The sequence below is a fragment of the Myripristis murdjan genome, chromosome 14 (genome assembly GCF_902150065.1).
Source record: "Myripristis murdjan chromosome 14, fMyrMur1.1, whole genome shotgun sequence".
NCBI lineage: Eukaryota > Metazoa > Chordata > Actinopteri > Holocentriformes > Holocentridae > Myripristis > Myripristis murdjan.
Window position 1 is genome coordinate 32,400,941 of NC_043993.1, and position 27,037 is coordinate 32,427,977.

The following is a 27,037-nucleotide window of genomic DNA, read 5'->3' on the forward strand; positions in this document are numbered from 1 at the left end:
ACATGGGAATTTTTGACGGTTTTCAGCTCCGCAAAATGAGATGAGATTGTACAAGAGGTAAGTGGGAAAATATCTTTTATTTCTGTATTTTGGGTGAACTGTCCCTTTACATTTTCACGTTAGTTTGTCTGAAAGTTAACAGGATAATGCCAAAAAAAAGAACACTCAATGATATTTAACTAAAGTTTAGAAAGTAACATTTGGTGGACGGGTAAGCATGGGGACAAGAAACAAACATTTGGTTTTGGAAACAAATTTTTGAATCTAAGTATGAAACTGCGATCAGATTCTAAATCCTACAAGTATGTTAACAAAGTTGAGGAATCCCTTTACCTTAAATTTGAAGCGATAGCCACAACGTCTGTGGGCATAACAGCAAACTGGAGAGCCGCTCATCTCTGGCGGAGGTTTGTGCCCTTGCACTTGTCACAGTGACAGATGATCCCATTTTGCTCAATGGGCACAGAATGACACTACACCGCCAGGGTTAAGGGTTTCTTTCCCCCCAGATCCATCCGCACTGCCATGCTGGTGCACACCTGATGAGCTGCAGGGACAAGAGCGTGCAGGTGCAAGCACACAAACCTAAAATAAGGTGCTTTCGATATACATGCATGTAGTTCCACCTTTAGATAACAGCTGGAAAGTCACAGAAAAGCGATAAATAGATGCAGTGAGCAATAAATAAATTTCAATTCAATACTCAACAACTCGTTATGCGAATGGTTTCTTGAAAAATATCCCGATAAAACTTGAGGCCAAACGCACCCAACCTGCTCGCGACCTTCTGAGCTGCATTCTGGAGGTATGGCACATGCAGTTTAATGTACAGAAAAGACTCATACATGCAATATATATCATCATTCTCTCCGCACACCGTCAGCCGAGAGCTAGTTCTTGTGGAAACATCCTCTCATCAGGCTTCCTTTTGAGTTCACAGTCTCAAACTGGCAAATGATGCAGTTCATGTGCTTAACCTCATCTGAAGCCAGAGATCAAGATGCAGGATTTAACTTTTCTGTCGTCTTCAGCTGCACTTGATCGGGTTTTTCCACACTTAACGCACACACACTTAACGATGACACATGAGTTCTTGTTTTACAGTAGACCCAGGAGGACAACCACAAACAAAAACTGGTGGACCGGAATTTGTCAACCCCAAAAATCTCTCTGCCCTGGTTCTTCTTCTGCCTCAGTTTAAGAAGTAAAGATTATTTCAACTGCCAGTTTTTCTGTAACTGGCCTTCAAAATGGTAAAATATTTCACACCTATTTTTCCATGTGAAAGCTGGCAGTATTTTGTAGCCAGAAGCTCATGTTTTCGGCCTTTGCGATAAGACCTGAATGCAGCGTTTGCCTCTGGCCTGCAGACCGCTGAGCGTCAGTGGAGGACGGAGGGATGTGAGGCTCCGTCGCCTGTGGAGAGCAGCTGGCTTTGGGGCTCCGAGCGGGCCAAAGCGACTCCCTGAGGTGGCCGGGGGTCACCGACAGGGCAGGCCAAACATCCAGGCTTTGTCCAATGCGGGGGAAAACGCTCACAGGAGGGACTTGGCCAGCGCCACCATGTGGTCAACGCCGCACGCTACATCCACCACTTGCCCTGGCACTGTTACCTGACAAAGCCACACAAAAACAAGAGGATGTGTCTTAGAACGGTCTTAGATTCACAACATACAGTAGACATTTAAAAGAGAAAGCACACTTTCTTGGCTTCAAGTGCCTATGAAGAAAATCAGAATCATTCCTGTTCTAATTCGACAAACCTCACATGATCTTTCTCTTCTTTAGTCTCCCTGTTCATGTCAGCGATTGGACAGAAAGAGACCAAGTGAAAAGCGCACTTTCTCTGTATTCACGGACAGCGAGGGAATGGGTGATTTATTTTTCTTTGAAACTTCAGAAGCTCAAAGGCTCAAAGGCTCAAAGGCCATCCATAAGTGACACAGGTATCGCACACGGTGCACCAGCATTCAGAAGCAATATGAACCCTACACCCATGCATCCCATTAAGACGTCTTGAAGGGTCCTGCGAGGGCAAGTTTGCAAGATTTACCAGAACTCTCTGCTGGCAACACACAGGTGTGAAGCCGCTTTCAACCAGCCTACACATTTTCCCAGAACATGATCTTTGTCTCCTTTTTGATACTAAAACATATTTATTATCAAATAACCTCCATACTTTTGTGGAAAACTTTGTATGGTAGACTTTTATATTACAGATATTCTGTATACCTTTATGAATTTGTGAGCTTGGACTTCTCTCTGGGTGGAGTGTTGAGATATAGGGAACTGGCAAAACTGTTAACACATTTTCTATCCTCTTCCGCATTTAACTCTTAAAGATTGTATTAAAAAAAATTAATGAGTGGCATTCAAAGACTATGCAGTTGAGTAAGTGTAGCATTGCTGTCTTACTCGCCATGGGAAGTACTGGTCGTCTCTCTTCCCGATGCCCAAACAGCCTCTCACATTCTTGCCCCACACGAAGAGCTCGCCTCGATCTGGAACAGCATGTTAACAGAGCATCAGCACAGCCTGGCTATGATTTGCAGCAAACTCAATTTAAAGGAACACATCACCCAGGAACTTTTTTTTTTTTTTTTTTGAGGACCTGCCTCACCCTGAGCTGTTTTGAACATCCAACATCATCCAGTGAATGTCCAAAAAGTTTTAATCGCAGAGAAAAAGGGTTCCACAAACTGCAGGCGTTTCTGTGAGCATGCAACAGCAACAAGGGGATGAAAATGTTTGTTTCAAATTCCCAGTCAGTCAGTTTACAGTTTAGTCATGCTTCAATCAGTGTGAGCCAATGAGTGAGCAGGACTCCTGGCCAATGAGAAAGCCAGAGGCAAGTCTTAAAGTCGGTCCATGTGTATGACAGGCACAAACACGAATGCGACCATGGGGCATTTTCCGGAAGTGGTTTATTTAGCCGTTTTTTAGGAAATAGGCAGAGATTTGGGACGTACTGAACATATGAACAGAGGAAGACTTTGTTGACGTGGCACAAGAAGTCTGAAAATTCGAATCAGGCGTTTTCTTTTCTTTTACGCTGCTGTTTGTGGAAGTCACCGTACTCAACACTAACAGAAACCTTTGTCTCTCTTGAGGCGATGCGAATAAAAACTTCAACCTCATCAGACAATAAACACAACTGTGATGATATCGAATTTATAGGTTTTGGGTAAAGTTTCCTTGAAGACACTGAGGGCCTCTTAGCACCAGTGGGAATTATCAGCAACACTCAGGTCTGTGTGACAAGCTTCAATAATATACATACACCACTATCATCCATGTTAATTGGTACCAGAATCTGCCGTCACCAAACAAACCCTTCTGTCGCAGGGACCTCTTGCGGAGATTACAACAAAATATAACCTAATGCAGCTCTAGGGACTTGAGTCAGGCATTATATGACTATTTCAGGACCTGTAAACACCAGGACAGAGCAGAGAAACAGTTTCACCTGTTACTGCAGCAAAGTGGTTGAGGCCGCATCTGATGCGGGTGACTGCCACGGACGGGTTGAACTCCGAGCATCCAAAAAGCGTCGAGGGAATCATCTCCGGGGTTGAGGATTCAGAAAGTTTTGGGCCTTTTCCAAGAATACCATATCCCCATACAAACACCTCTCCTTTCTCTGAAAGGTTTCAGGAAAAAAAAAAAAAAACTCTTTATACTGACATTTATAACAAAAGAACAGTATTTTCAACAACCACAACAAAAATCTACTCTACAACAGAATGCATGTTTCTTTCTGTGATGTGGCCAATCCTTTCATTATTAGAGAACATGAATTAGAAATCCAAACCTACACTTTAAAGAGTTACTAAGCCCCAAACCTAAAATTGTGTGATGCCTGACCTCTACTGGTGAAAAGTATGCAGCCTGGTCTTTGGTGGCAGGTGACGTCACCACCTGTTGTTCTTTGCGAGTGAGATTTGGGTTTGGGTTTTAGTTACTCTTTAACTAGGATATAAAAAGTCTGGAGTCACTCCATTGACAACAAACTGGAGGCAGACCTTAAGAACCTGTAAAAACCTGTGCTGTAGTTCTTATGTTATGTATGATAATGCGTCTTTCTTGCTATGAAATCACCCTTTCTGCTACGGCTGTGTGCTTACAGTCAGTGTCTCCTTCAGAATCAATGGGGTCACTCCAGGGTTTCTCTCCAATTGACCACAAGAGTATCGTCTTTTACATGCATCACTTTGTAAGAGATTTATTCGAGCACGCAAATCAAAAATGATCTCTGACATGGACGGTGTTTAAGCGTGCATATTAACCTGAATAACGTGTCGTTTGATTGAACTCACCATTGAGAACGGCCACTTGTGTGCCTCCGCATGCCGCCTGAACCACTTTCCCACAACCTTTCAAAGGAAGATGCCGGGGAGAGTTGATCTGAGAGACGGAGAATAAATGAATGCAGAGCCTTTGTTGCCCACGAGTAAGTGCTCATTTCAATTCTGTGTCGGCAGCGAGGACGTCTCAGAGACTGCGTTTACATGCAGGCTTGAAAAGGATCATCCATCTCGAATGACTAAAAAACTCATCAGGTATGCAAGAGCTCTGATGTAATGTTATTGATTTTTTCTTTTTCTTTTTTTATTTCTACCTCATTAGTGCCTGAGAGCTTGACATGTAACATTAGAAAAGCTTAATAAAACCACTGGGAACCCACTCCTACCAGCTTCTCCTATTGTCCACAACTGGTTTGAATAGAGCAACCTGTCAACAAAGCTGTTCACGGTGAGCTGACGTGCAACTTCAATGTTCGTAAGGCTTTTTATATAAACCGCCGGTCATCATGACATCCATTTTCATGGTTCATGGTTTGAAGGTTTGCCGGCGTGAAACTAAGTACATCGAGAACATCACTTAGGTTTCATCACGACAAAATGAAAACGCAACAGTGCACTTTCATGACATTTTCCCTCTCCTTATAGTTTGCTAAGGAAGTCCATTAAGAAGCCAGACAGAGAAAAAAAAAATACTGGAAAGTGCAGCCTCTACTTTCACATATTGTGATGGAAGGAAAGTAATTTGTTATTCTTTGGAGCCCAAGGTGCTGAAAGGAAACGTCATAACCAAGTGACACATGTGGTCCACGCTGTGCTCCGGCTTTCAAAAGCACCGTGAACCTCACATGCCAAAATCCTACAGGATCTGGTGTAAGAAGAAGCTGTGTGCTGGTCAGTAACACCCTTGCCTTTGTGATTCTGAAACATTTATCACCAACGTCTTCAAATGGAACGCTTTTACTTGAGATATTTGTTCTTTAGCAGAAAGGTTTGCTGTTTTGTCTGAATGGAGTACGTCTGGCAGCAGAAGAAAATGCAATGAAGGAACATGGGTGTCCAATATGAGAGCACGCAGCATTTTTTAAAATTGTGACACTGTGTTTTTCATTTACCAGTCTGAAAAATGTCACCACTGAATACCAGTTCCAGAATTTATAGAATAACCCAGATCAAATTTGAGATGAGCTAAACACGCTCGTGGACAGCCTCTAATATCGCTGCTTTGACGTATCCAGAACTCTTAAACAAAACAATTATAACAAACATTTGTCCGAAATCCATATCATGGTATGATACAATCTTTGTATCCACTCTTTCAGGTATATCAGCAAGAGATGGGACGGAAGCAAGTCGGTTCACTTACAGGCTCCGTCCTTCAGCATTTCTGGAAAAAAAATAGGGTCACTTTGACAGCGAAACTTTAAGACCCCATTAAATGGACTCTTACTTTCTTGATTTGATGTATTTCCTGTTGAAACAGGACTTTTGGGCAGGACTTACCCCTTTTCCACCAAACCGGTTCCAGGGCTGGTTCGGAACCCGTGCCTGACTTAGCACCAGTTTTTTGGTTTTCCACCGCCCAAGCACCGGCCAAACTGGTTCCAAATTGGTTCCAAGCAAGCACCAACTTTGAGCTGGGGCTAAACGGGAGCCAGAGAAAGAACCGATGACTCGGCCCACCACTTCATTGGTGGGCGGACTTACAGACTCAAACGGGAGCAGCGATCGCTATAAACGTAAAGCTAAACGTAAGTCAGCGTTCGTTCCGACCACGAATACGACGGGTAGCCGGCAATAATTGCGTTTTTCGCCTCTGGACTGCAATGTAGGCTTGTAAACACACGAGCAGTATTTGCATCGCTACGATGGGTCGTCCATGTTTGTTGTGATTCCAAGCGAGCGTCTCGCACAGCCACGTGATCACGTTTTACGATGACATAATGACGTGGCTCTGACTTGGCTCCGCTTAGCTCTTGGCCCGGTGGAAAAGCAAACCGGTTCTTTGTTGGCACCAGTTAAGCACTGGCTCTAGCACCAGCTCCGAACTAGCACCAGGTTCTTTTTGGTGGAAAAGGGGACTTAGTGCAGGGAAGGATCATTTACAAGTTCAACCCAATAGGACAGGCCAAACCCTGATCCTAACCCAACAGGATCTCAGTTTGGGAGAGAAACACAATTTTATGTGATGGGATAGGTTGAAATTTTAAGTTACACCCACTAGTGCAGGATGATGTCACTATTTAAAATGCTCTGTTTTACAGGAAGTAGAAATCACATGAGGTTATTTCATGGGTCAGACCTGATGTTACTCCTTCTCACCTGTGTAGCCTCAGCGACTGAGGCCAGCTGGAGGTATTCAGAGTTTCCCCAACCATACAGCTGTCCATCTCTAGAAACGGCCAGGCTGCAGTCTCCATATGTGCTGATCTGCTGCACCTCCACCCCCGCCAGCTCACCGCCCACTTCTGCCGGCGTAGACGTAACATTATGGTGTCCGAGTCCTGGAAGAGACCGAGCCGGAGTGATGTGGACTGGACATCACAAGCTCAACAACTGGCTTTCGCAGATTTTTCTGTCTTGCCGTCATGGAGGCACAAACACTTGGTGACAAGTTGTATTTGGGGAAACTATGACTGATGATGTCTGAGTGAGTTACACTTGAAAGCAAGTTGGATCCTTAAAGCTAGAGCTGACTCAGTTCCATCTCAAAAAATCAGTCATAGGTAGGGATGTAATGACTCATTTACCCAATAGTTCACTTCAATATGTGATACCGAGTTCACAGTTTGATATTATCACAATATGTGGAACAAAGTCTGAGCAAAGACAATTACGAGTGAAAATTTTTTGAGGGAAAACCAAAAAAGGGCAAACCATAAACAGGACTACATGTTTCTAGACATTGCATTTTAAACTTTTAATACCCTTTTTAATAATAGCTTATCTGCACATGTGTTTAAGACCTCTGACCTAATTCACTCAAATGCAACTTTTGCAACCATGTAGTTTCAATTGGAGTTGCCTTTTTTTTTTTCAATTGTGATGTGGTTGTACAGGGTGTAATACTTGGTGAGGATCAGACAAAGATGCGAAGCAAAAAGTAAAAAGTTGTGATTTTTTTTAATGGACCTTCATGGAGATACAAAGGTCCAGAGTCAACAAATTTTCCAAAACTTCAAATTCTCCTCTTTCACCTGCTAAATCTGTGGAATCAGTTAAACTTTGGCAACTTGAGATGCTTCCGACTAGATGCTTGGATTCTGCTTTGGCAAATTCCGAAACTTCATCAAAATGTCGGAGAAAATCATGGAAAATGGAACCCCAGGCGAACAGCAGGAGAGGGGCGGGAAAATCAGAGGAGCTGGCAAGCATATTTTCAGTGTGAGGTGAAAAAAGCCTAGACGCTGAAACTGGTGCTTCAGATTGTGAGACGTCTGGTCTGAGCAGCGCCGGTGGCATTTCACAGTCCTTCCTCGTCCTGCCTGAACCAGCCCTAGAGCTCTCTTACATTTCTGGCAGTCTGTCTTGTCAGTTATGATTTTTTCCTCCTAAACTGGAAAGCCAAAATGCTGCCACACACACAGCCGACTTCCACTTTCTGTAATTAAGCTAATAGCGATAATACCGATAACAGCCAAAAATAAAAACTACTCTATCCGATTCTTTGTGTCTCTGCACTGATCCGATCTCCAATGCTTTAATTTGTGCCAGGCACTGACCTGTCTGTCCATCAGCGCCCCATCCACATGCATACACCTTGCCCGTCTCGGTGAGGAAAAGACTGTGGTCCTGCCCACACGCCACCTGGAGGAAAAAGACGCCACTTGCTGATCACATCATATTAGAAACAGGCAAAAAGTCATCAAAAAAGTGTAGATGGTACAAAGGCAAAAGATAAAACGTCCCAAACTAAATCCAGAGGCGATCACAGACTCATTTAGCCACATTCAAATATTATGCACAACAGGACCAAACAAGATAAGGTGTTAACTGACCATTTTAAATGCCCTCAATATTATTAAAGAAGTGATTTGCCTACCAGTTTGCCATTTGGCAAGGGAAAAACAAATACAGCTTTACAGTGTAACCACATCTGTGTGAAGCCTGACTTCTAATGGTGAAAAATAGAGTGGCTGGCCCTCGGTGGCAGGTGAGGACACCACCTGTTGTTCTCAATGGGTGACAACAGGCACCTAATTTTTCATCAGTAGAGCGAAGACATCAGAGATTTGAGTTTGGGGTGTTAGTTACTCTTTTAAGAATTATGTTCGGCATTTTTGCATCATCAGTATATATCGTTTGTCTCTCGCACACCTGCAATACGCGGACCTGCAGCATGTTGCAAAGTATCGATAATGAATACTAATAAGCTCTGAAGGCTCTGCAGGCCAGAGCACTGCAGGTATGTTTGAAATAAATTACACACACGGTAGGTCCAACACCGATGAATTTTAATGGGCACACTGGAGAGACAGTTTAATGCTGCGTGTGAAACGTAATCTAGCTAAATCACATCTAGGCATGATCTGGATATAAGTGCATATTAATGCTAGGTCTTGTGGGGGGGGGCAATGTGACTTACCACATAGCCAATTTTATATACGGGGATGCAGCTGATTAGCATTAACCATAAATCACAGAGGCCATCCGTCACCACCACTCAGACGAAGGCTGGACTCACCTGAATGACCCGGCCGCTGAAGCCCTCTATCTTGTGAATGACGTGACTGCCGCTGTTTGAGCGCGAGAGAGAAAGACAGTCAATCGATCACTCAAGGACACCACTTTCTCCAGGACAGGTCGCCTCTTTCTCTCTCTAAACCCCCTCCTCTTCCTCCCATTTGCCTCGACAGTCACGTTCACTCACAGACAGCCAATATCTCCAATGCACAGAGGGCAGAACAATACTGTTTTTCAGCAAGTAGCACTCAGGGTGTCTGTAAGTTTAATCAACCCCAGTAAAACCTTTTTAAGACCTGTAATTTCAGCTAAGAGTGAAATATAACACCTGTTTCCCAAGTGCACAAAAAATTAAAATGAAAACCACTTTAGATCTATCAGAATACTGAGTGACTGGGTTGATTGCTCAGTGGAGGAACAGCACACCGAATCTCATTTTTCACATCACTACAAGCTGATTTAAGATTAAAATGCACTATTTAAATGTAGTTAAGACTTTTCAAGGACTGGAGTTTAGATAACATGATTAAGGCATTTTAAGACCTCCACGATTTAAAGTTACTGCATTAAAATTGATGACTCTGCTGACCCCTTGCATCCCTTTAGTGTGACTATTTTACGTCACTGCTGCAAAGACAACTTGCTGAATGGAAACTGCACCGTTTATAAGATTCGGTACAAACAGAGCAATTCAGAATCAGTCCTCTTTCGATTTTGTTTGACAGTCTTTGTGCTGTAAATCAGTCCTGTACATTTTTCACCAAAATGCACACAAGGACAAATACAATAAACCCAGATGAAAGAGGGACACTACCGTTTTGTTGAAATTTTTGTTCTTTAAAGTAATCACTACTTATACTGCAAATCAATCAATTTTGTGCTTACAAATTACTATCACTGCTTCAAATTACATTTATAAATAAATGGCACATTTTTTTAAATTTTACATATGATTGTTAAGCCCCATTTTCATCCGACAGTACTCTGGTGTACTAACAACAAACTGAAGAGACCACTCCCTTTATGCTGAGTGAAAAAGTACTGTGCTGTTTATTGCTTTCGGCCAGTTTTCATTGGTTTCAAAATGGCCAAAAAAACTCAAACTCAAACAGAAAGACGGAAACAAGAACTGGCTAACGAGTTTCTAGAGTTTTCATTTGTGCTTAACATAAAGGGCATGGCTTGTTAATACTGTTCGTGCTGCAAAAATGGGATTTTGCAATCACATTAAATGCAAAGACAGAATTTAAAAAAAAAAACAAAAAAAAAAACAGTTATTTCAAACAGTAAAAGTAATTTGTGACATCCAACAACACTTTGGCTATCATTTTTGATTAATCGAATCCCCAAACTATTGAAGAATAGTGTACATAGAATAAAAAAATACCAAATATTCTCTTTTTCTGCAGGTATTGCACTATGCTAGTAAAAAATAATGTGCGGATGATAGACTGAGGTAAATATTCTACATGTAAGAGCTTCAACCTGGAGAATTTGACTGAAGTGGCAACTCAGAAACCTTTCTGAGAAAGAGTGAGCCCCCCAGGCCCTGGTGATGTTACAGGAGCTGCTCAACACCCACCACCTCGCTATGCATATTGTGTTCAATGGTCTTGAAAGCACCACTATGCGTGTGTGTATGCAGTGTGGACTGAGCGTTACCTGTACACTTCATCTTCAACTATCTGCCTTCCACACTGGCCGTAAGCGTTGTTGCCCATACTGAAAACTTTAACAGAGACACAAAATGGAGGAACAGAGATGAGGATGAGGGTGGATATGGATGCTTCATCTGGGTTATGGTTACATTTTAAAAAGCTGCAACCGTTATGAATCGTAATCCAATCCAACTGCGCTAATGCGAGCCCTGTTTAATGGACATGTCACAAGCTGTTATTTAGTTTGTCGGTTTTCATCCGGTTTTCGATCGGCCTGAACGCCAACAAAAAGACTACAGAAAGTTGAAGTCAGAGCTGGCATTCATTACAAGGAGAAACGTACAAGAGGGGAACTCGTTTAATTAGGGTTCCACATTTGGCTGGGCTTTGAGAGAAAACACATTTCTGCTCAGCTGACCACAAAAGACATCCAGTCTCATCTAAAATGCATTTAATGCATTGATTTTAAGCAACCGAGACAGGAGCTGGTACCGGCAGAGAACTGCTTTGTAAATAAGATTAAGTGAAGCTGCTTCTGGGAAAACACATTCAGATAGGGTTCAAATTACAAATAAAGTCAGATTAGTTTGATTTCCGAATGACCGGAGTTTGGGTTTGCTACCATTTCCAAAAAACAAAACAAAACAAAAAAAAACACTTCAATAGTAAAATAAATGATTTTTGACTGAAAGGAATCATTCAGACATGTAATATATAAACTCCCATGATAACAGTGTCTAATAAACATCTGCTTATCATTGTGCTTATTCACCATTGATCATCATTTACAATGGTCTTCTATGTTTTCTCCACTGGTCAAAACCTAGTTTAATGTTGCCTTGCTTAAACACTGAGTTTTTTTCCTCTGATTCTATGTAACTTTTCCCCACCAAAATATACCATACAGAGTGTTAACAAGCAAAGTGAGGAAGCTGAGACAGTCTGGTGTGATTCTCTCATAACTGTGGCTTGTTATTGGATCCACACATTACAGACATTACACCCACGACGTCTGAATGAAGAATCTAATCTGTTGGTCTTTCAATAAGATGAACCTACATCTTATTGTGTTTATCAGTTACTGTCATGCACTGATCTGTGAACAGCATATAGGTCCAATGCTTTCAGTCCATATCAGTAATTTAAAAAAAAAAAAAAAAAAAAAAATCCGAGAAAATCTCTTGAAAAATGTTCTCAATATCTACTAAAATTGTTGTACTGATGATTTAAGTATAATAACATGACCTTCTACCTGAAAGTCATCTTATTATACATATATATCAAAAGTACAATAATATATATTAATAATTTATTTTCTGTTTTTTTTTTTTTGTTTTTTTTTTTAATTTGTGTACAGTTTAGTACTTCTGATATGTGGAGTTTTTCCAGCGTGACAGCCTGCTTGATATGGCTTTATTGCCACAGCTGCTTTGTAGGAATGGGGAAAAATCCCAGGTGACTGTCATTATGAGAAAAACCTGTGGGAACTCTGCATGTGTTAATCTTTAAAAACAAGAGTAATCCTTTCCACTGGTAATGGCACCTGATGAACCCTAATGGCTGAAAGCATTTTGTCTCTGTTCAAAACAGCTGAGTAATAAATAAAATTGTAGATGCATGAAGATTTGAGTGAAAACCCCATTTCAAATATTGTGATCCACCCCTCGTGAGTGCCTGTCAGGGATAACCATTTGCGGCTGGATATGCAGTGAATGATGTGAGGCAGCGAAGAGGTGTATCTTCAAATGGTGTTTTATTCACCAAAAAAAAACCCACAAAAAGAAACGATACAATAACATGAGCAGCAGCAGCATCAGCAAAGGAAACCTCACAGCCAGCCAGACAGAGGTATACTGGCGCCTTATATACTCTGTCCCTGTAGGCTCAATTGGGTGCTCTCTACTCCCAGGTATAATTAATAAATTAGGCTATAATAAATTCTTATAAATACACAATATAAAATATAATTTTAGGACTACTATTAAGTATCACTCATCTACTATAATTATTTCTATAAATAAATCTAATGAACCCATATTACAAGAGAAAAAATAATACACCCAAATACCAGCTCCCCCTATCCTTTCCTGCCACTTGGTCTCTCCCGGAACGTTTAATACGGTGCTCGTACCACCCGGGACTCTTTGGCCGAACACCCTGGAGCAGACACAGACATGACAAGGTAAGGACAGGTTACAGACAACTTTCAGCAGCATACTTACTAATCAGACACTTGCACATTTATTTGATTTAACTGCACTTTACACCACACAGTGGTGTAGTCGCTAACACACCTGCTAATCAATTTTGATTAGGCGATCACACGCAAGTGCGGTGTCAGCGGCTAATTCAATCTTTCTTTCACAGGTGGAGCCAAGCCCTGCCTACCACCCAAGCCTGAAGACACCCATCACTCATGGTTTTACACGGTTAAATTATCCAGTTGCAAAATACTCAATAAATAACCAATAAATAGTCGGTATAAAATGTGCAAATATGCAATGTGCAAATGTTACTGTGCAAACCAATAATAAAGTGCGACTGTTGAGACTAAAGTGCGAAGTGCCGTTATTAAAGTGCATGATTGCGTTGTCTGTTAAAGTGCATTTTATAATCAACCCTGTTGTGCAATATTTACAAGAACAATCAGTCACTCGTAACGAAGTGCTCTTCGTTACATTTCCTCCCCCCTCTCCCGAAGGAGAACAGTACCTCACTCCTCAGACATTCTGGACAGACAGTCTGCTACCACATTAGACTTCCCCGACCTGTAGCAAACAGTGAAGTCATATGGCTGCAGGGCAAGGTACCATCCAGCGATGCGCATGTTGGCATCCCTCATGCGATGCAGCCACTGCAGAGCTCGGTGGTCAGTCTCCAGAAAGAAGTGGCGTCCCAGCAGATAATATCTGAGGGTGTCGATGGCCCACTTCATCGCCAAGCACTCCTTTTCCACCGTCGAGTATCTGGTTTCCCTGTCGAGCAGCTTGCGACTCAGGAACACCACCGGCCTCATCTCTCCCTCCACCTCCTGCAACAGCACCGCCCCCAGGCCCACTCCAGAAGCGTCTGTCTGCAGCGTGAAAGGTTTGTCAAAGTCTGGGCTGTGGAGAACTGAGTGTGTGCAGACGGCATCTTTAAGGTCTCTGAAGGCCCTGTCACACTCATCAGTCCATCTCAGTTTGTTGGGAGCTGAGGCTCTGGTCAGCTCATTCAGCACCACTGCTCTGTCTGCAAAGTGAGGAACAAACTTGCGGTACCAGCCCACCAGGCCCAGGAAACCCCTCAGCTTCCTCTTAGTGGTGGGAACAGGGAAAGAGTGGATGGCCTCCACCTTCCCCAGCTGTGGCTTGATCTTACCAAAGCCGATGATGTAGCCCAGGTACTCCACCTCCCTCTGGGCAACAGCACACTTGCGCGGGTTGATGGTCAGGCCTGCCGCTGTGATCCGCTGTAGGACCTGCTGCAGGTGGAACCTGTGCTCCTCCCAGGACTGGCTGAACACCACCACATCATCCAGGTATGCTGCAGAGAAATCTGAGAAATCTCTTAAGACATGGTCCATCAATCTCTGAAACGTGGCAGGTGCCCCCTGGAGGCCAAATGGCATGACTCTAAACTGATACATACCAAATGGAGTTTTGAACGCCGTCAGTTCTCTTGCCTCTGGTGCCAAGGCTACCTGCCAATAGCCCTTGCTCAGGTCCAGTGTGGTGATGTACCGTGATCTGCCAACTCTCTCCACCAAATCATCAATTCTCGGCATCGGGTAGGGGTCAAAGTTGGACACAGCATTCAGGTACCGGAAATCGATGCAGAACCTGAGTGAGCCATCTTTCTTCGGCACAAGGACAACTGGACTACACCACTCACTGCAGGAGACCTCAATTATCCCCAGCTCCAACATCAGCTTGATCTCTTTTTGCAGCGCAGGAATCAACCGCTCCGGAATCCTGTAGCTCTTTTGCCGAACAGGAGCATCCTTTGCCAGACGAATCTTATGTTGGACCAGAGAGGTGAAACCTGGCGTCTCCCTGAAGAGCTCTGGGTCAAGTAGTGGTGTGATCTGTTCCTGCTGGGTAGCAGACAGATGAGACAGGTCCACTGTGCTAGGCTCCAATGTAGAGGTGGGAAAGAACTTTTCTGTTGTGTCCTCCTCCTGGACAGCCCGCACCAACAGCTGCTGGCACACCGGCTCTGGGCGAACCTGGAAGCCTTTAAGCAAATTCACATGAAAAGTCTGGTGTTTTCTCTGCTTGTCTGGCATATAAAGTTCATATGTAACCTTACCCACTCGCTTGGTGATTTCGTAAGGTCCCTGCCATTGTGTAAGCAGCTTACTGTCACTGGTTGGTAACAGCAAGAGTACCTGCTGGCCTGGTTCAAAGACCCTTTCTCTGGCCTTCTGATCATACCAGGCTTTCTGGTGTTGTTGAGCCCTCCTCATGTTTTCATGGGCCAGCGTTGTCATCTCCTCCAGTCTCTCTCTCATTTTGACCACGTAGGCGACCACATTCTCTCCTCCTTGCTTTGGACTTTCCCAGTGGTCTTTTAGAAGGTCCAATGGCCCTCTCACCTGGCGACCATATAACAGTTCAAAGGGGGAAAATCCTGTTGATGCTTGTGGCACCTCCCGATATGCAAACAAAAGGTATGGCAGCCACTGGTCCCAGTCAGCACCTGTGTGGGAGACAAACTTGCGAAGCATGTTCTTCAGTGTTTGGTTATAGCGTTCCACCAGCCCGTCCGTCTGGGGGTGGTAAGGGGTGGTCTTAATGCCCTTTATACCTAACACTTTATAAACCTGCTGCAACAGTTTGGACAGAAAATTTGTCCCACAGTCTGTTAGGACTTCTTTGGGGATGCCTACCCTGGAGAAAAACTGTAATAGGCAGTTTGCTATCTGTCTGGCTTTGACAGACCTGAGAGGGAAGGCTTCAGGGTAACGGGTTGCATAGTCACATAACACTAAAATGTAGCGGTGACCTGAGGAACTTCTTTCCAGTGGCCCTACTATGTCCATGCCTATTCTTTCAAATGGTGTGTCTATGATAGGCAATGACTGCAGTTGTGCACGTGCTACTCCCTTTGCTGAGGTAAGCTGACATGTTTTGCATGAACTGCAGAACTGAGAGATCTGGGTGTACATTCCTGGCCAAACAAAACGACTTGCAATCCTGTGTAGCGTCTTCTGAAAAGCCATATGACCTGCCCAAGGAATTGAGTGACCTAACTCCATGACCTTTAGTCTAAACTGTTGAGGCAAGGCCAATGCCTCCGTCTTCCCTTTTCGCTGATAGAGCCGGCCTTCTGTCACTACATAAGTGGCATCATCTAAACAGCTTGGGTTGTTCTGTTTCACCCCCTCCACCTCTGTCACCTTTTCAAACCATGGTTTGAGTGTTGCATCCTGTTTCTGCAATAATCCTACATCTGGGGGAATGTCAAAGTCTAACAGACCAGCCGGTTTGGCAGGGTCCTCTGTCTCTTTTCTAGCTGCACCCATTAGCTTTTCCCTCCGTCTCTGAGCTCTTGACTTTGGGGGTCTAACTTGGCCTGCCTCCCATTCTACCCCAAAGAAAGGCAACTCTCTGAGTACTCCCTTTGCAGACTGTGCTCTTGTGGTGACATGGCAGGGTTTGACTGGCACTGTAACTGGTGTAACATCATTTTCAGCTGGTGACTCCATGATATCTATCCCAGGGCTCTGAACCTCATCACTGCTAACATCTGGCTTACACACTGGCTGGTGCACCAGGTCATAGAGTGTGGGGAGATCATTGCCTAAAATGACTGGATATGGCAATGTTGGAGCTAATGCTACAGACAAAAGAAAAGTCTGGCCTCCTACAGTCAGATAAACTTCAGCTGTGGGGTAAACATGCTCATCACCATGAATACAGCTTATCCTAGAACTGTCCTCACTCCACTTTTCCCTTGGGACCAAGCTAGACAAAATCACTGTCTGAAAACATGCTGTGTCCAGTAAAGCTTCCTCACGCTGACCATTGATGAGAACTGGTACCGTTCGGCCTGCTTCAGTCACAGTGTCTATCCTAGTTGGCCTTGGGACTGAGCACAGAAGAGAGGGCTTGGTGTGGTGAAGGGCGGGGCAAAACTGTTTGGTGTGGCCTAAACCATTACAGTGGTAGCACCTGACTTCCTGTTTGGAGGATCTAGGCTGAGGCTTTGTAACACGGCTTGGTGCTTGTGGTGTAAACTGCCTATTGGTGGGAAAACCTTTGTCCTGTGGCTGACCAAACCCCCGTTCACCCCCAGTGGACTTACTTGCATGGGCTTGGTGCTTCCCCCAACCAAAGGTGGCATTCCGGCCCCCTGTCCTCGCTGACGTGAAGACATCTGCCAGGCGAGCCGCTTCCTCTGCTGTCCTGGGGTCATGCTCTCTGATCCAGATCTCCAGCTCTGGATGGACCATTCTCAGGAACTGCTCCAGAATCATAGTCTCTGATATGTCTACTACAGTGGATTTTTCTGGTTTGACCCACTTTGAGAACAGGTCCTTCAGGCGCACATACAGCTCTCGTGGAGTCTCACCAGGCTCAATCTGCAGGGATCGGAATCGCCTTCGGTAGGTGTCAGGAGTGATTTCATATTTTGCCAGAATTGCCGCTTTGACTTTGTCGTAGTTTTCAGAGTCTTTGATGTCCATTAGCACATAGGCACTACGAGCTTTACCGGTGAGCAGGGGGACCAGGCGAATAGCCCATCCATTCTTGGACCAGCGACATACATGAGCCAGTCTCTCAAACGTAGTCAGAAAATGTTCAATGTCATCCTCAGCAGACAAGGGCAGCAGCTTGGGTTCCCTGTGGGCAAGGGGTTCCCTCTGCGGTCTAAAGCTTTGACTTAGCTGACTGGTCATCTCCCCTGGGTCGTCGTCATCGTCATCATCATCATCATCGTCATGGTCACCATCACCATCCCTTTCCTGGGACTGGCCTTCCTCCTGTCTCTCATATCCTTGCCTGTATTCATTGCTCATTGCATTTACTTGCTGTTGTATTTGCACAAATTGATGCTGCATATTCTTCCAACGCCGCTCCTGGCGAGAAGACTCTTTCTCCATTTGCTGATCTCTCACTGCTTGGGATCGGACGAGGGATTTAACCAGACCTGCCAGCTCCTCCAGCGTCCCCTCTGCTTTATGCTCTCCCATGGCGCCTTGTTCAGCTGATGAGGAAGCTCCCTCATCTGGCTCCTCTTGTCCATTTTTCTTTCCCCCTCTCGTCATCATCTTACTGCAGGGTGGGCCCCAGCTTCTTGACACCACTTGTCAGGGATAACCATTTGCGGCTGGATATGCAGTGAATGATGTGAGGCAGCGAAGAGGTGTATCTTCAAATGGTGTTTTATTCACCAAAAAAAAAACCCACAAAAAGAAACGATACAATAACATGAGCAGCAGCAGCATCAGCAAAGGAAACCTCACAGCCAGCCAGACAGAGGTATACTGGCGCCTTATATACTCTGTCCCTGTAGGCTCAATTGGGTGCTCTCTACTCCCAGGTATAATTAATAAATTAGGCTATAATAAATTCTTATAAATACACAATATAAAATATAATTTTAGGACTACTATTAAGTATCACTCATCTACTATAATTATTTCTATAAATAAATCTAATGAACCCATATTACAAGAGAAAAAATAATACACCCAAATACCAGCTCCCCCTATCCTTTCCTGCCACTTGGTCTCTCCCGGAACGTTTAATACGGTGCTCGTACCACCCGGGACTCTTTGGCCGAACACCCTGGAGCAGACACAGACATGACAAGGTAAGGACAGGTTACAGACAACTTTCAGCAGCATACTTACTAATCAGACACTTGCACATTTATTTGATTTAACTGCACTTTACACCACACAGTGGTGTAGTCGCTAACACACCTGCTAATCAATTTTGATTAGGCGATCACACGCAAGTGCGGTGTCAGCGGCTAATTCAATCTTTCTTTCACAGGTGGAGCCAAGCCCTGCCTACCACCCAAGCCTGAAGACACCCATCACTCATGGTTTTACACGGTTAAATTATCCAGTTGCAAAATACTCAATAAATAACCAATAAATAGTCGGTATAAAATGTGCAAATATGCAATGTGCAAATGTTACTGTGCAAACCAATAATAAAGTGCGACTGTTGAGACTAAAGTGCGAAGTGCCGTTATTAAAGTGCATGATTGCGTTGTCTGTTAAAGTGCATTTTATAATCAACCCTGTTGTGCAATATTTACAAGAACAATCAGTCACTCGTAACGAAGTGCTCTTCGTTACAGTGCCTTTGCTCTTGACTACATGTTGGTAAAGAATGTGTCACTCTCTTACCGCCCTCCTGGTCAGTGAGCACCAGGGAGTGAGCCCGGCCGCATGCAACCTGGAGCACTCTGGTCTGCAGGGGGTTACCCAGCGGCAGGGCCACCGGCGACGGCTCCAGTACGTAGTCGTAGCTCTTATCTACAAAGGCAGATAAGGAGGTACGGTCAGACGCTGCATTTAGGTCTCTGGATCTGTCTCCACCTGATAGTAAAATGTGTCTTTGGTGATCTGAACACAGGGGACAGCTCTCAGACCGTCCATTCACACCTGGCATTAAAATGCGTCTCCACATGCGTCTCATCTGCCCACTTAAGATCGGACCTCACTTTCCCACTCTGTACGCAAACAAATACATATTACTGACATTTGCAGGCTGTATCGTCATTAGCTGTATGGTCATATGGGTTGCTAGCCCTCCTTCTACACAAAATAAATAAAATAAAACAGCATTTAACAGGCAACCGGCATTTGGCAAAAAGAGACATTCTTGCTCACTCCATCCTCATTTTGATGTGCTGTACATGTGCTGTAATTACTGAAGACACATTTCACATCAGCAAATTATTACAGGTTGGACGCGTCAATGTGCAGGTGGGTGGGGACTCTTGCACTGTCATGGCTCTGATGTGTGTCAGAAATGACAGACAGGGCTTAAAAAACAGAAAACTTAACCCAGAGGATAGTGAAACAAGCACACATTCACACTGTCGCCTGTAATATCTCTGCAGTATTCCTACAGTAAGTTTACTGTGTCTAGGGTTAGAGAGAATGTGTTTAATTGTGCTGGGGCACAAAATTTAAGAACTGGCACCGACTCTGAATTTGCATATTGTCAGTACACATTTTAGAGACCCCTAACCTTCTCACTCAAATTTCTCAAATCATGTTTTTAGGGGAGCTCATATTAAGGGGAGCCAAACCCTCCATGGCTCCTATGTGGTTCGCACCCTGCAGGTAGACAGATTGTGTTTTTATTCATTAACCAGCTGCTTTATAGCTGACCTGCACTTCAGTTTGCATTTGATCCATCAGCTGACAGTTCAGCTGCTGGCCAGAGTCATGCAGGAGATTTTTTTTATTGGAAAAGTGACAGTGTGGCCAGTGTCAGGGTGTTGGGCTGGACCAGAGCTTAAAAACAGAGGATGAAAGGTTAGTAGGCGGTCCTTCGATGCGTCCTGGGACACATGATGTCTGTTTGCACCTCTAATGCGATGCAGACAAAAGCGCACCAGGCCTCCAAATGCAGCCTGAGCGATTGGATCTCAAGACACATTGAAGACACCATTGCTGCTGTTTGCACCTGTACTTAGAGGTGTCAGCTTGTGATCAGATCACTCAGGACAGATGTTAATTCCAGGTGGGAACAGGATCTCTGTCTTTAGTGCTCAGTTGGTGCTGTCTTTGGTGTTCAGGACTCAAGGACAACTAGGAGGCCAGCTGTAGAGGATCTGAGGACCCTGTTAGGTACATATCTAAAAAGCAGCACTGAGTTATATGATGCTAAGATAAGATAAGATATTCCTTTATTAGTCCCACGGTGGGGAAATTTCACGTATTACAGCAGCAAAGTGGATAGCAAGATATGAAGCATAATTTACACTATAAACAGTATATGCAGATAATAAGTACCAAAGAGCAATATAAACATTATAAACAAGGAATGTAGAAAAATACTATATGAAACTAGAAAAAAATGGAAAAAAACATTCAAGTGAACAGGAGCTGCTGCAACAAGCTGCCACTAGAGCGGCGCCATCTTAGCAGACCATTTAGTGATTTAAAAACTAGTAATAAAATCTTTTAAAACTGACAGGTAACCAATGCAATGACATCGCCAAGTGGTAGCATATAGAGTTCAAAAAGAACTGGGCCTAAAATAGAACCTTGGGGGACCCCACAAGGAGAAGTCATCCAGGGAAACTAAAAACTCTCAGCCCATCAGATGTGATTTAAACCAACTTTGAACCATTCCTGAGAGACCAACCCAATTTTCAAGTGTGTGTAGTTGGATTTCATGGTCAACTTTATCAAAGGCCACACTACAATCTAAGAGAACCAGCACTTAGCGCTTATTAACATCAGTGTCAATTCTTACATCATTCACGCCCACAGCTGAATTGTTACTGTGTTATAATCATCAGTATTACAGTGTGGCAAATTATTACATGATTTTTTTTTTTTTAAGAGAAAGAGGGAATTCAAATCAAGTCCCTTTTCAGATTTGAAGCAAGTTAAATACAGCAGTGGCTAAACATAATTTCTGGGCTGTGTGAGTGTTTGCTGAGGGTCTTACGGCGGCTGTGTTGGGTGCGTTGGAAGCCCAGCTGAGAGTCCTTGTTGAGGCCCATTCCCCACAGCTTGGTCACATCTTTGGTGGAGGAAGCCATGAGGGTGAAGCCGTAGCCACAAGCAGCAGATGAGATCTGAGGAGCAAGAGGAGCAAATTTCAATGTGATCGATTCCTGTTTTTGCACGTAATCAGTGTACTTTATATGCAAATGATTTTCTGTACCAAGGTTTCCTATCTACTTTCCATAGCCAATATCTTCCTGTTTACTCCAAATGAATCAATATATTCTCTAGGGCTAGGCATTTTATCATGTAATGGCAATATTGTGATATTCTAGGGCTTTAAATATCATAACACTGTGATATAACCTAAATATTACATTAACCTGGTTTTAACATTTAAAACAATTACAGCAAAGAGATATCCTTTTCTGAACTTACAACAAGCAAAATTTGATTTTACTTGTTCATGATATCAGCAGTACTCATTACTGATTAATTATTACTGATTATTATCAATTGGGCCTACTACTTTTACATAATTTCTTGTGTGTAACTATCTTTTGAAAGCATGAATATCGGTTCCCAAAACATTGTCATGAAAACAGGAGTTCTTGGTCTAATATATATTTGAATTTTTCAGTATTGCACAGCGATAAGACTGTGTGGATTAGGGGTAATCTATCATTTTTGCCAATTTTAAGAATAAAAGAGACTTCAAAAGTGCTTCATTGTAACTAAATAAGAAGCATATATCCAAGGTCCAATGGGTCTAGCCACACTGATACTGTGGAAAATCAGAGTCAGTAGTGCACTTAAAGGTGGTTATGTTTAAGATTGTTAGCTGGGGGGGAAGTCCACCTCAATGGCAGGAGGCTAACAGTTACCGTTTGGAGGTATTCTTCTTATGTATGAAGAAGCATACCTTACTTTTCCACTGTGGATGTTAATAAAAGTCTGATCAACACTCAGACCTGCTGTATTTAGCTCCGGCTTGTGTCTCAGCAGATCTGGAGGCTTTTATATGACTCCACTCACCTGCCCCTCAGTCTCCAGGCGGTAAGGTGTCAGCTGGTACTTGCGGGGTTTCTTCCTGCCACTGTCGGGCACGATGAAGCTGGGGATACCCAGAGCACCAGTGAAGCTGAACCCCCATACGAACACTTTGTGGCTGGGCTTTCTGCGCTCCCCGACGTACTGAAAAACGGGAACGTCGCTGGTTTTCTCCTGCGGCCGGGGTGCTTTGCTGAGTGTGGCGTAGCTACAGACATGGAGCCCTAACCTGCTGTGTCGAGCACACAGCCGCAAACAGGGGAGAGCCATCCTGTAGGAGAAAAGAGACAGGACAGGTCAGACGTGCAATGACCAGCAGGCAATAGTCAAATACTAGTCTGAGTCATTTCCCAGAAGCAGAAATAATCTTTTTCAAACTGTTTTTTGGGATCGTAAATCAAAAACTGAATAACAAAAAAGCTGTTTACAACATAAACAAAAAAATCAATAAGGCACTGAATTCTTGTTTCCGTCAATTTATGATCATGGCAGTCATGATATTAACACATCAGCAAGTTGGTTTTAAAAAAAAAAAATCCTATGAGCAAGGTGTGTGGCATATTATGCCAGCATTATAATTCATATGAAGAAGAATCTACATGCACACTGCTTAGGAAAGTAGAGATTTTTCTATGGGTTAGTTATTATTAGGCTAACTATATTTCTGTATCATAGGAAGCCATTTTCAAAAATGCAAAACTGCTTGCAGAAAGACTAAATTCTTTAAGAGTAAGCAGGCACTTGTGATGCTGAGGCTGCATGTTTCAACCAAGCTCTTGGCTTTTTTTTTTTTTTTTTTTTTTTTTTTTAATGACAATTTACCTGCTTATGACTCAACAACTTCAATCTTGTTCCTCACATCTGATACAATCACATGAAAATAATAATAATAATATGCACTCTACCAAGCAAACCTAGCCTATAGACTTGGCTCTGGTATTTGTTTGCTAAATCTTGTTCTTCATCAGAGGGGTGTACTACGAAGCAGGTTTAGTGGGTTAGCGAGGTATGTTGAGTCTAAAGCCAGGCTTTCCTGTATCACGAAGGTGGCTCTCTTTTAACCCGGCTAGATCACCATGGTAACTTATGCTTAACTCATAACCTGGTCCCGACCAGGTTCTGAGCTAAGTTTAACCCCGTCCGGCTATGAAAGCGGCGCTATCTCACCCAGGTGAAATCACAAAGTAATTTTTGTCCGGTGATTGGTGGCACAAATGCAGGTCTACTATTAGTGGTGCACAGACTTCACGTTTGTCAGAAATATTCTGTTGTATCATAGACTTTGTTATAGTAGCCTACTTTTTTTTTTTTTTTTTTTTTTAAAGGAAACCCCTTATAACGGTGACCGTCACGGCATCCGAAGGTGCTGATTGGACGGGAGCAGCCCGTGGTGATTCAAACGCACTCCAAACGCCATTATTCTGATTTAGAAAAAAAGATTTAATAAAAAAGGAGCAAACAAACATCAACCGAAATGGCTCCACAATTCTAGTTAAACTTCAAATGTAACGAACAATTATCTGAAACTACTGACAAGTAGGCTAGTTCTAAACAGCGTCAATAGTGGTCAAAAAAAAAATTGTCATGTAACCATGGTAACCAACCGACACTGCTAGACTCACCCACACACACCTTCAGTCACCTGACTTAACCTCAGGCTTTACCTCCAATTCCTAGGCAACACTCCCATAAAGCTACTGAAGTTACCTATTTCTAAAATAAAATTCATAATACTCAATGAATATTGCAGCAATTATTTAAAATGGCTATAACAGTGACAGAATCCCCAACCTTTGTGCTTCCTTTGAAATTAATCCCCAGCTCTCCTCTCTCGCCTTATTTGCGGCCACAGTGTTGCTCTTAGCGTTACTTTTATTTTTAAAATTTTCATAGCTTTCCATGGGGACAAACTGCTCCTCTTGCGTGAAATATGCAGCCCGTTAACGGTCCATTTTTGGTGGAAGTAGAATCACATGAGGCCAAAACGCCCCCTTTTCTGTGAATGCGCACAGAGCACAAAGCTGACAGCCGGACTTAACAAACCTTGATGAGAACCACCGTCGTGATACCACTTAACTTTGACTGGAGCTTTAGGTTTTTTGTTGAGCCTGATAGTGAACACAAAGCCTGGGGATGTTGAGCCTCCTTCATAGTACAGCCCTCAGTGCTTCTAGGCATCACTAATAAACCGCAGCTTGTGCAGCGGCGATTCGTGACGTCCTTGGCAACGTCACGCCAGACCTCATTCAATAATCCGACTATTTGATTTCACATTGTTTACAGGGAAATGTACATAGTCGCTAAAGCTTGACCTGAGACATTTGAAGGATAAATAATGTCCGCTGGTAAATTCGGCACACATTTAATCCAGCAAGAGGCTCCACATTCGGCTAAACTATGGCTCAAGTTGCTCAAGAGTAGCACCCATCCCTTCAGGGCTGTAACGATAAGCATCGCCATAGAGGCTATCTGAATTATGTCCTTAAATTCACGAGAACGATAAGAACTGGAGCTTTAGAAAGTCCAAGTATCACAAATAATAATTTAAAAAAAAAAAAAAAAAAAAAAAACCTTAGCTTTTACCAGATTTTCGCGCTGCAAAACACAAGGTAGTGTCATCTGAAAATGTGGGTTTGTTATTATTTTGCCCATTGCGCAGGGATAACGTGACATACCTTTGCTTCCTGTTTGGATTGAGCTCATGCGGTGCGGTTCACGAGCTAAACAACAAACACCAAACTGGTGCCGCACATCACAACGACTAATGTTCATCAGCTACAGAGCAACGAATGTGTGTCAATGTCACTGTCACGTGTTATTTCGCTTGGTAAAAAGTTAGCGCAGGAAGTCGAGGTCAGGGGTGCTGGTTTCGTCTTGTCTGTGAAGGCGGAGTTGACATCCAACAGGCAGTGTGGTACCGCCACCTGCTGGACTGGAGTGTGAACACTCAGGCGCTAATTCATTAACCCTGTGCCCAGTAAGAAAATAAAAAGTGCTGATCTGCTTTTTTTTCCTGATTTATTCACCAATTCACTATGCAACTTGGCCATTTCAATCCCTGACTAGCGTTCCTTTTAACCACTCACTCTCTCCCTCTCAATCTAATTTTTATTAAACTACAATAGTGCATGTAGGTAACAAATGAAAAACCTATATAAAGTGTCCAGCGCAAGCCACCAGAACAGCTTCAGTGCACCTTGGCATAGACGCCATTCTTCTGAAACATAATGTACACATATGGAGGGATGTTATATTAGGGCTGAAGTGCATAAAGCCCCATAAACATGATGCACCACTGGTGGAGATAAGGCTCACGTGGGGTGGGGTGGCAGCTGCCTTCCTTTAAAAAAAAAAAAAAAAAAAGATGTTGCTGGTTGGAAATTTACAGTATCAAAAATCCAATGCCAGATTTCAAATGTGTGTAAACCTGTTGACAAATTCAAGAGGCGGTGAGAGTATGTGGTGAACTCTTTTTCCTCTCTCTTTGTGTCTATACGGGCTTTGCATGAAATGATAGGCTTTATCTTAGTGCTATAACTGTTTGCCTGAATGCATTAAAGGGGCAACCTGCCTCACACAGGGAGTAAATGATTCCTAATGACCCCGACATCAGTTTAGACTTTTGCATAGTGTTTGCTATTTTCACAGTTTTTTGCAAATCGGAGACAATGGGCCATTTCACAAATACCACTTGGCTTATCACATGGTGTGAGAAATACATTGTGGTGGCGATAGGAGGTGGTAAAGTTTCCCCCGTGCAGATGAGGCTTTCATGATGCTACTGAAGAGAAGAATGCATGAAGGTAACCATTACATAAAATGTTTTGACTCACAGACTTTTATTAAGCATTAGTTGACAGGTAATTTATTTGCTTTAAAAAAAGTATTAATCATTTTAATACTCATTATTAACTGTAGAGACAATTTTCCACGCACCTATTATGTACATTATACATCTATATACATCAATACATCTATTTTTTCAGCATTGGAGAATGAGGAGACTGGCAGGTTTTGAGCCACTGCTGACAAACATGATGACAGACAGATGAGGGTAACAACATATATTTTACAATATATAATCAAAATCCGCCTTCCGCCCTATGTGCACTGGGATAGGCTCCAGCAACCCCCTGCGACTCTTGTGAGGATAAGAGGTTTAGAAGATGAATGAATGAATGAATGAATAATCAAAATCCCCCAGTTTTCAAATTTGAATTCTGCACCTTTAAAGAAACACATGCATTCAGAACTACTGATGCTCTTGAGCAAATATTAAAATACACATTTGACAGTCATCATGTGCATTGCAATAGGCTGCTCATTTTTTTCCTTTATCCTGGTGTATCTGGTCAATAGCCCTGTCTTGTCGCAGATTATAGCTAATCTGGAAGTGGGTTAATGCTGCAGGCCTGTCACTCACAGCTCCAGGGGTCATTAACCTGCAGTGGCAAAGGGAAGGAAAGTACACGTCCAGTCACATGTCAAAGCCCGATGCAATACCTGCTGGCAACTGAGAGATCCCATGTATCCATAAATATTACTGAAAATTATTCATGGTCTTTACTTACAACAGCGATAACAACTTTTAAGTTAAGTTTTGTTCTGCATTTTAACCATCCGTTTTTTTTTTGTTTTTTTTTACAATTGCAAATGATCCCTGTGGATGCATTTCTTATTTTATTTTATCTGATTTCATTCTATTTTTGTTTTAA

At 43.1% G+C, this 27,037-nt stretch overlaps 1 protein-coding gene across 1 annotated transcript; it reads right to left on the reverse strand.

Annotated features, from left to right (window-relative positions):
• Nucleotides 1-58: 58 nt before the first annotated feature.
• On the reverse strand, nt 59-25,169 carry rcc1l (RCC1 like). Its single transcript, XM_030068534.1, has 12 exons — nt 24,998-25,169; nt 22,308-22,593; nt 21,274-21,403; nt 18,990-19,118; nt 10,647-10,713; nt 8,986-9,037; nt 8,024-8,108; nt 6,624-6,805; nt 4,317-4,404; nt 3,467-3,640; nt 2,416-2,501; nt 59-1,613 (listed from the first exon to the last, which is right to left on the reverse strand). Exons 2-12 carry the CDS (start codon nt 22,590-22,592, stop codon nt 1,536-1,538), a joined length of 1,356 nt encoding a protein of 451 aa, XP_029924394.1. The 5' UTR covers nt 22,593; nt 24,998-25,169; the 3' UTR covers nt 59-1,535.
• Nucleotides 25,170-27,037: the final 1,868 nt, after the last annotated feature.

Excerpts from the sequence above, each read along its gene's own strand:
- rcc1l (XM_030068534.1), bottom strand. The coding sequence starts at position 22,592 with ATGGCTCTCCCCTGTTTGCGGCTGTGTGCTCGACACAGCAGGTTAGGG. Across the intron at positions 19,119-21,273 it reads ACGCACCCAACACAGCCGCC|ATAAGAGCTACGACTACGTA; the intron begins GTAAGACCCTCA and ends CTGCCTTTGTAG. Across the intron at positions 1,614-2,415 it reads ACCAGTACTTCCCATGGCGA|GTAACAGTGCCAGGGCAAGT; the intron begins GTAAGACAGCAA and ends TGGCTTTGTCAG.